General features: G+C 26.6%; 1 protein-coding gene across 1 annotated transcript; it reads right to left on the reverse strand.

The window, feature by feature from the left end:
* Positions 1-7,772: 7,772 nt before the first annotated feature.
* On the reverse strand, positions 7,773-9,281 carry LOC129303778 (transcription factor MYB20-like). Its single transcript, XM_054943295.1, has 3 exons — positions 9,039-9,281; positions 8,786-8,915; positions 7,773-8,696 (listed from the first exon to the last, which is right to left on the reverse strand). The coding sequence occupies exons 1-3, from the start codon at positions 9,169-9,171 to the stop codon at positions 8,006-8,008; spliced, it is 954 nt and encodes a 317-aa protein (XP_054799270.1). The 5' UTR covers positions 9,172-9,281; the 3' UTR covers positions 7,773-8,005.
* Between the last annotated feature and the right edge of the window lie 696 nt (positions 9,282-9,977).

Raw genomic sequence — 9,977 nt, forward strand, 5'->3', positions numbered from 1 at the left:
AGGTATGAAAGATGACAATACATGATTGAGAAAATCAGAAAATAGAATTGAAAGTGTTGCATCTTGGAAGGCCATATATACAGATGAAGCAATTAATTAATTTGAAAAGACATAAAGAAAAAAAAAACAAGTGAGACAAAAGGGTGTGAACGCATGCAATTTCTGGGAGTCTCAACATTTGAACAATTCAAACAGAATGTAAATGAGTTGCACTAAGTCATGATCTTCGAATGATTTTGCACTCATTTCACTATCACCATATTAAGCCAAAAAAGAATTCTGAGGACTATTTTGATATTAATATTTTCTTACGCGTGTTTGAATTGTTTTTTTTTGTTGTGGTCCATATTTTGCATGCCAGTTGTGATCGATTGTGTATATTGCTTTTGTTCTAACTAGCTGTGATCGACGATCAATTATCAATTTGGTTTCCAACTATATAATCCGCAAAGTTATGAATTTGGGGATTTTTTTTTGGGGGGGGGGGGTTCTTAGTTGTCAACATAGTCTGTAGAATTAATATTTTTAACATTTCTCAGAGCGCTGAGAATAATAATCTGTACAATATTTGATTCCTCTCGATTTCACGATGGTTGAAAAATCGAAAAGTTTTGGATTTACGTTGTTCGAATTTTATTTTCCATTTTTTACTTCATTATATAAATGTTTAAATTCACAATTGAAATATTATTTTTATTACATTTTTTATTTTTTTAGTTAAAAATTATTACTATTTAAACCATCCAAGTTAGTTAATCTAAATGGTTTAAATCTCTCAATTGACAGAAACCATAATGTTCAATTGAAATGATCCAATCTCTTAAGATCCAAGCTTTTGATTTTTTTCCCCAATTGGTTTCCATATTTTTAAAGTAGAATAGAAAATACAATTAAACTAATTTGGTTATAATAATTTTAATTACCTCATCAATGTGCCAAAAAAAAATTAGAAATAATGTTTTCAATGCCAAATTTATTCAATTCAGATAAAATTGTTGATTGGGATCAAGTCAAGCGTAACTAAAGTGCTTGAGTTAATTGGTTGAGGAAATTAAATCAATTTATCTTGAGATTTAAAAACCAAATGTTGAAATATGCAACTGTGTTAAATAAATTTATTAAAAATATCTCTAAAATACTCATGGGACAAGTGTTAGTAATAATAATTCTACACAGTTAGAGTTTGAATTAGTTTAGATAAAAGGTAGTAATATCCTAGTATATTCTTAGAATCAATTCAAGTGTCACCTTGGCTTAATGCCTTGTTGAAATTACTCTCCTGTTTAAACTTACAAAGCCATGGATTATCTTATAACTTGAGATGAGTTGATCTGATATATCAAGCCAAGAAGGCTTAATTATGAGTTATGAAAACCCCTTTCATGATTTATACAACATTAAATCTATTTTTTAATTTAAAATCCAATAATGGGAAGAAAGCCGTAGTATTATTTTTTAAGGAATTGAAATATAAATTTTATTCCCTAAACTATCTCTTAAATACCTATTTAATTTCTTAAATTTAAATCAGAACAATTTAGCATTTCTATGAAATTATAATGACTATTATTTCAAGTGAAAAACAAAATTATATATAGGAATTGATTTGTTATAGATTAACAACTTATAAGAATTAAGTTTATGGGTTTTGATACTCTAGAAATTGGAAAGTTAATTATAATTATATTTTCAGTATATAAAAATACATATTTACTTTTTAAAATATGCTGATCATAATTTTATTTTAGGGGTTGTTAATTTATATATTTAACGGAGTGTTTTGAATTTGAATTTTGAACCTCCCTTTGAAAAATAACTTTATTTGTAAATCAAAGAAGATTGTTAATCCTTTAATGCTTGGCGTCACCTCCAACAAATTAACAGAAGCGACATCTATCCACAAGCTAAAGAAAGATCATTAGCTATATATGAAGTAATCATACTTCGAATTGCTTAATGTATTTGCGTCAGTACGTATCTACATGCTAATACTTTTTTATATATATTCATAAAGTATTAAAATATTGTTTTAATTAAAAATATTTTTTAATTTTTGATATGTATCCGATATTCTTAAATTATGAGTTAATACTTCAAGATTTTTTTAAGAAAATTAAATTTTATTCGAGAATGCTATATTAATTCTAATATCATTTTATGATTTTATAAAATTTGAAGATTAAAATTCCTTAGAAAATAAGTTCTTATGTTTTTAAAAATAAAAATTTTATTTATTTTCTAATATCTTTTACTATTTAATTTTAAGTATTTCTATAATTTTTAGTTATAAATTAGTTTATAGATTTTTTTATTTTATTTCAATATCTTCTATGATATGTTAAAACAAAATAATTTTATCCTCACGCACATGTGTATGTTTTCTATATGTGTTGTATCCTATATATATATATATATATATATTTAGAATGAAAGTATCAATGTATTGAATATGTATTATATCCGATTTACTTATTGTATCTGTGTGTCATAAATTGTTTGTATATAATTCTTTTTTAGTATTATAAGGCATTTTAACTGAATTATATTCTTAATAAATAAATTAATTATCTTTAAAATTATATATTCTTTTTATATTTATTTTTATTTAATAAAATGTCTCGATTAAATTTTTTTATTAATTACACCCTCAATTAAAAGTATTTTTTGAAAAAACTTATTTTGCACCTTAAAACAATAAAATATCTTATATTAAAAATACATATCATAATATTGAATTGTGGAAGTATAACCGTACCGAGATATCAGTGATAATGATTTGCCTAATTGATTTTAGTGCCGGTCGTAATTTAAGCTTTAACGAAGTCACAAATGTTGAAAAGTCAAACATAAGATTAGGGTCCATATTATTTTTATTTTTCTAATAAACTCTACAAGTTTTTCAAGTCTGGCAAATAAACTTAAAGTGGACGTCAATGACAAATCACAAAATTTAATAAAATTGTTCGACAAGGCCCCCCAAAAAAAAATCATGCAACTTCGTAATATGAAATATGGCTGGGACCTAAGAACTCTCTAATTATTTTTTTTATAATTTTTTTGAAAAGGATCTTCGAGATTATTAATATCTTAACTGTTTTTCTTAAACTTAAATCAAGTGGACCAATGTCTTCTTTTGTGGCAAAACAAAAAAAAAAAAAGTGAAACAATGTATGGCATCTTATCTTGACACGTCTTTTTAAATTTTTTTTTTTGGCCAGAATCTCTTTTAATTCGACTTAAGTAAATTCACAATTATAATGATCTATTATTATTCTCATTATTATGATGACCATCATCACAGAAATAATATCTCACAGTGAAAAACAAATGAGATATGACATAATATTTAAATCTTAAAGATTCTCTAATGGTTTAACCTCAAAAGAAAATGCCATACATTTTTAAGTTCCTATCATCTGGTCATCTTCTATTAAATATACTCGTCATAGCGATTTAATAATTTTACTGTTTCATTATGTATTGTTAATCTTTTAAACTATATATGGTTTGTTGGAAAAGCCAGTAAGAATATTTCCTCAATTAGTTAATTGTGAAAATAAGCGGTCATTGCATTGTTTGTTAATTACAAAAAATATATCATCATCTCATTTTCTGCAAATGTTATCGTTTGCAATGTACTGTTTTGCTTTTGCATTAATAATTGAGTGCCTTTCTTGTTAGTTGTTACCCTTACATTTAACAAGACACTTCTAACCAATTCACACTCTCAATAAATTGGTCAATAGTGTTTAAAATTATAATTTTTTTTTGGAAAAATGATAGATATATAAGTCCCAAGAAGATTAATTATTTAAATTAAGTTTTAAGTGTTAAACTTCAGAAATTTATAAATTTATCTCTCAATTTTGCAGTTTTCTTATAATGAATTTATAACTTATTTTTTAAATTTTAATATGATTGAACAATAAACAAATTTATTTTTCCTATTAAACTTTGAAACACAAATTGTAAATTTATTATAATAAAATTATAAAATTAAGAGTCAAACCTATAAATATTTAAAGTTTGCTTGAGAACTAGCTTGAATTAATTGGGGACATCTCTATCATTCTCGCAATTCTTTTCATATTTACCTTTATTTAATATTACATCTCAATTAAAAAATCTTATTAATTACAACTACAATTAAGAATATTTTAAGAAAAATCTTATCAATTATACATTAAAAAGACCCAAAATATCTAATATTTTTAAATTGAGAGAACACAATTATTAGTCTTTATAATTTTATCAGATTTTGCTTTTAGCTATTGTAGTTTTTTCAATATTTTCAGTTTTTATAAGAACTAAAAATACTAAAACTATGAGACTTGAGGAGCAAAAATAACTCAGTTTTGCTAAAACTATAGAGACTTAAAACATTTAAAAAAATTACACAGATTAAAAGAAAAATCCGATAAAATTATAGGGATTGATGATTATCTTTTTCATTTTAAATATGATATTTTAAAAAATGTCCTGTAATACTGAACTGTGGGAGTATTTGTTATTGACTACAAGAGTTCGTTAACTTCATAACTTTGTTTACTAATTTTTAATTTTTGGTTAGGTTATGTGATGGGGATATGAATTATTGAAATTTACATAATCAATATAAACAACTCAGTCACATGGTCTAGTTAAAATATATACAATTCGCACAAATTGTAAACAGCAACAATTTTAGGAGAGTAGAAGACAAAAGCTAGGCTCAATCATGCATCCATGTCAACATGTAACTAGTAAAATAAGTAGAAACATGGAAAATTAATTTAAAATGACGTTATCTTTTCCTTTAATTAATTAAGCTAGTATAAAATTTACCTAAATGATAATGCGCAAAACCGAAAATTTAAAAACTCTTGTCTTACGAATCATTAAGCCTGTACTCCTATATGCTAGTTTTTTTTTTTCTAATTTAATATATGGTGAAAATGGCTTTATCATTATTTATTAATCAATTATTATTAATTTTTAATATGATAACTTGAGTGTACGGTTTGACCATGCAAGTCGCGGTTACTCATAGCTTAAAGTTTTGGCTTAAATTAAATGGTGAAGCAATCTTTGAAGTCATTTCCAAGTTACGCATTTAATTAGTCATTCAAATAGATATTTTATATATAAAATATAAACAAATATTTCTTGATGACAGAAAAATATTATGTGTAATTGAGCAATAATTTGTGTAATTTATTTGTGTCAAAAGAAAGATTTAATTTCTCTTTAGGTTAGAGTTTACTTTTTGATCTTCTCATTTTATATAAAAATTCAATTTATTCTTCTAATTTTATATAAAAATTCAATTTAATCCCTTACTTTTATAATATATTTTTTCAGCTGTTTAATCCTAACATCATCAATTTTAAATAATTATTTTTTATATTAATTATTGTTCTTTTAAAAAATAAATTTAATATATCAATATTTGATAATATTTTATTAATATTTAAAAATTTTATGAAAGGTTTTTTTATGTCATGAATCTAATGGTATCAATGTTAAAGGAAAAAAAAAACTTTATAAAATTAAAAAATTAAAATAAAATTTTATATCAAATTAAAGGACTAAATATGCATTTTAGCCTTCACTTTATTTTGTGCAACATTTTTTAAATCAAATTCACTTCTCACTAAAAAAAGAAAATAATTTTTAAAATTTAAAAGTAAAATAAAAATTTATTTAGTCAATATACTTATCCAATTTTTGCAATATTCACGAATAATAAGTGATAAACAATGTAATAACTCATCTTGAACTCTATGGAAAACACTGACTTATGTCTTGCTCAAACAAATCTTTAAAAAATTTCATGTAATTTATTTTAATTTTAAGAATTTTTTTTATAAATTTTAGAATTAATAATTATTTTTATAATTATAAAAATATTTAAAATCAATAAAAAATAAATAAATTTTTCTATAAAAACAAATTAAATAAATTTATACTAAAATGTGACATTATTTTATTAGTTATACTTACTATTTTTTGAGATGATTAATTTTTTTTGAACTATATATATTTAAAAACATATAAAATTTATGTTTAAATTAAAAATCAAGATAGGGAACAATTTTTTTTTTGTTTACAGGAATTAACGGGCCAAAATTAATCATATTTTTAGGCCAATCAAGTGCGAATAATTTAATTATATGGAAAATGAAATGGGAATAATAAAAAAGAAAAAAGCAGTACTATGTTTTTAATTCCTTCCAAGAAGATTGAATCTATAAATAATTTTTTAGGTCATGGCTGATATTTAAATTAGTCAAACAATTTAATCCATGGAATCTTATGTGTGCATAATTTTCATATGCTTGCTTCACAAACTAATAAATAGCCAATAACATGTGTTTGGATCACTATCGTAATAAAAAATTAGCTTTTGGCACTTAAATTATATTTCTCTTTCAAATTTGTTAAGACATCTCTATCTATTCTAATTATTTAACATGATTGTTTTTAGTCAAATATGTCGTGGCTTTATATGGGAGAGAAGCTTAAAATTTCTTAAGAAGAAACCTATTTGTATTTGTTTTGGTTTCAAAAAATAATTACAAGTTACAGGGCTCAACTTCTTAAAGAAATCGGAAGATAAATTTCGAGTAAGATAATGAGAATTTGTACTTTTAGTGCTTTATATGTTCATGCTGAAGTATTAAAAATACTTTTTATAAATGAAACATCAAAATCTAAAATAAAGATATTGATGTCTTAAACATTAAAAACTAATAAATTTCAACTCTTTAAAAAAAATTTACAACAGGCAAGTTATACATGAACAGTTTAGAAAGTTAATTTAATTGAAAAATATGATTATTTGAACCAAGAAATGCATGTATTTTTGTTTCCTTTACTAAAATTAAAAATTGGATTTATATTTCCATTTAAAATCTCTAATAAGTTGTACAATAATTTGTATTAATTAGATTAACACTAATTTGCATTAATAAATTTTATTTATTTATTTTTATTCCATCATCTTATTCTCCAGAAGTATTACCACATGTTCCAGACTAATCTGGATTTATGCTGTGTGGGACCGTATGTTTTAGGACTCAAGTTAATTTTCTTGACTAGTTGAAGTTGAACCAAGCTCTCTTCAGTAAATTTCATTTATTGTTCCAAACAAAACAATAATAACAGATCAAGTAGTTGATGACAAATATGTATGACGAACATATCTGTCGGACAAAAATCAATGAATACATTAGCATTTATATCTTCCTAATTCATCTGTATTCGAATAAAGTCATAAAAAATCTGCCATAGTTGTTTAAAGTCATATAAGCAAATTAAATAAATAAATAAAATTATATTGCATAAATCAACTTTAATCATTTTAACAAATTAAATCCTGTGAGTTATTTGGATTAGCGTTGTTCCAAACAGCTAGACACAGCTAGTTATTTTAAGCAAATGACGTTTACAACTTCATAAGGTCATGTTATCCAATAATCATATATCCAGGCGGCTCTTGCGGGCACATAAAATTTGAACAAAAAATCGTGCTACGTAGAATTTTTTTAAAAATATATAGATATCTATTATTTCATAAATTGTATTACTAATGTTAAACCATGGTATTTCTACACATTACAAGGATATGCAAATGCAATATTATCAATTGATTCCAAACTTTTTCTTAAAAGAAGTTTATAAACTTGTACTTTTACTCATATAAATAAACTTTAGAAAAATAAATATTTTGATGACAATTTCTGTGAAGGGAATATATACTTTTACTATAAGAATGCATGTACACACATGATAAAAAAAAAACCACTACATAGTAGTTTAAATTCTCTTTTCATAATCATTTACAAATATGATTTTTCTGCCATAAAATGGATAATCTCAAGCCAGAGTTCTCCTCACTGACTGATAACTTATTTATTTTTTTAATTTTTTGTTGATTTATGGTAACGACGTTTTATTCTTCATAACAACTTGCAAACAAAACAATACAAGTAAGCCTATATTATGAGTAAAAGGAAGAGTCCAATCAAAACAACCCATATGCCCAAGATTCTTGATCCGTGGCCCTGCTCGGACATTGTTTGAGAGCAGAATCAAAATCTGTGATCTTTCTGTCAACATCCTCGTTATCGTTCAGAAGAAAATCCAAACTGCTCATAAAATCATCATCCCACAATTCCATACTGTTGCTACTATCGTTGCTTTTCATGTCAATGTTGTTGTTGTAGTCAATGTAATTACAAGCCCACTCGAATTCTGAGAGGTCCAGGTTTCCGAGGAAGTTAGAAGAATTGGAAGAAGAAGAAGAAGATGAAGATGAAGGGGTGGGATCAGAGAGCATGAGAATCTCATCAGGTTCGATTAATGGAACCTCATCAGTACAGAAACTGTTCATCATGATGTCGTCACATGGTGGAGTTTCAATCTTGTCCTCCTCTTTCGATTCAGTCAAGGTCGACGATGACTCATACGATGTGTCTGCCTTCTTTAGCTCTCGATTCCGATCAATCTTGAGGCTAGCTGCCAGAGGCCGTTGCTGCTGTATCTGTATTTGATTAATCTGCGATGGCGGATTCTGGACTTGGTCAGAGACGAGAGGCTTGTGAGTGACAGGATCAATCCCCATTTTCTTGAGCTTCTTCTTGATGTGCGTGTTCCAATGGTTCTTGATCTCATTATCAGTTCTTCCAGGAAGATGAGACGCAATCTTAGACCATCTGAAACATCAACAAAAAATTCCAAAACTTGAGCCAATAATGCAGAACAAAACAGAACAGAAACAGAGAAGCAGAGAAGAATAAGGAACCTGTTGCCAAGTTGGGCGTGGAGATCAATCACCATTTTTTCTTCATAATCAGAAAGAAGACCTCTCTTCAGGTCTGGTCTGAGATAGTTAGTCCATCTCAGCCTGCAACTTTTGCCACACCTCAAAAGCCCTGAAATAGAAACCAGAGGAATCCACCAAACATGTTGGTGAGTGATGAAGAAGGAACAAAAACCATCGACCCAGAAACGAAGATGTTTCACACAGAGAGAGAGAGAGAGAGAGAGAGAGAGACCTGCGAGCTTAGGGACAGTCCTCCAGCAACATTGGCCATTGTTGAGGAGGAAATTGATCAGCTTCTTGTCTTCATCAGCAGTCCAAGGGCCTTTCTTCAGTCCAACCTTGTCACAGCAGGGCTGCCTTCCCATTTTCAGATCAAATATTGGAGCTCAGTTTCTCGGATTGAAGGAAGAAAATGGTAGAGAGAGAGAGAGAGAGAGAGAGAGAGAGTCTGTGAAAAGTCTCGGCGAAGTGGAAATGGGAGACACAAGAGGGGTGAGTAAAGAATGGGATTACCTACGTATATATACAAATCAAAGCCAGCACCAACCCTTCAGTGAGTCCATCCCCTCCATACCCCACTTTCCCCACTCCATTTTGTCTATTTCTTATTATGCCTTTTCTTGTCAATTTTTTTTTTTTTTAGTATAAGCAGCCAACCTGGTCGAAAATATATCTCATGACAATAAATATTATCTCTCCTAGCTAGTGAAAACAAATTATAGATCCCTTTCAAACTAAGTTACTACATACAAAGAGTTTGAGATTCAAATTCCTAAAAAGTTAAAAATTCTTATCATTTACGTCAACTTGAATTCATTTTTAGTTTATTTATTTATTTAGTAAGCTTAGCCGACCTTTATTTTCTTTCATTTTGATTTCTTTTCTTTCATTTTGATTTCTCTTCTTCCTTTGTTTTTTTCCCTCTTTTGTTATTGTTGTTATTTTATCACACGCCCCTCAAAAGACTTATTTAAAAATATGTTATTTATCACATTTAAATATAAAAATATAAAACATATTAGCTCGAGAGACTTTTCCTTGGTATGCATATAATGTAGTAAAAAAATGTCCCTTTTAATTATGAATGAAAATAAATAGAAAGCAAAAATACATAATAGTATAGATATCATATATCTTAATTATTTTGGCAAACATGGACTTTAACTTTTGT

This window comes from Prosopis cineraria, unplaced genomic scaffold (assembly GCF_029017545.1).
Source record: "Prosopis cineraria cultivar Desert tree isolate PC_DT_omini unplaced genomic scaffold, ASM2901754v1 PC2, whole genome shotgun sequence".
Lineage (NCBI taxonomy): Eukaryota > Viridiplantae > Streptophyta > Magnoliopsida > Fabales > Fabaceae > Prosopis > Prosopis cineraria.

Bases quoted from the DNA above. Each gene is read 5' to 3' on its own strand.
- LOC129303778 (XM_054943295.1), bottom strand. From the start codon at position 9,171: ATGGGAAGGCAGCCCTGCTGTGACAAGGTTGGACTGAAGAAAGGCCCT. The intron at 8,916-9,038 runs GTCTCTCTCTCT...TTTCTATTTCAG, and splicing joins GACTGTCCCTAAGCTCGCAG to GGCTTTTGAGGTGTGGCAAA. The intron at 8,697-8,785 runs GTTCCTTATTCT...TTGATGTTTCAG, and splicing joins CACGCCCAACTTGGCAACAG to ATGGTCTAAGATTGCGTCTC.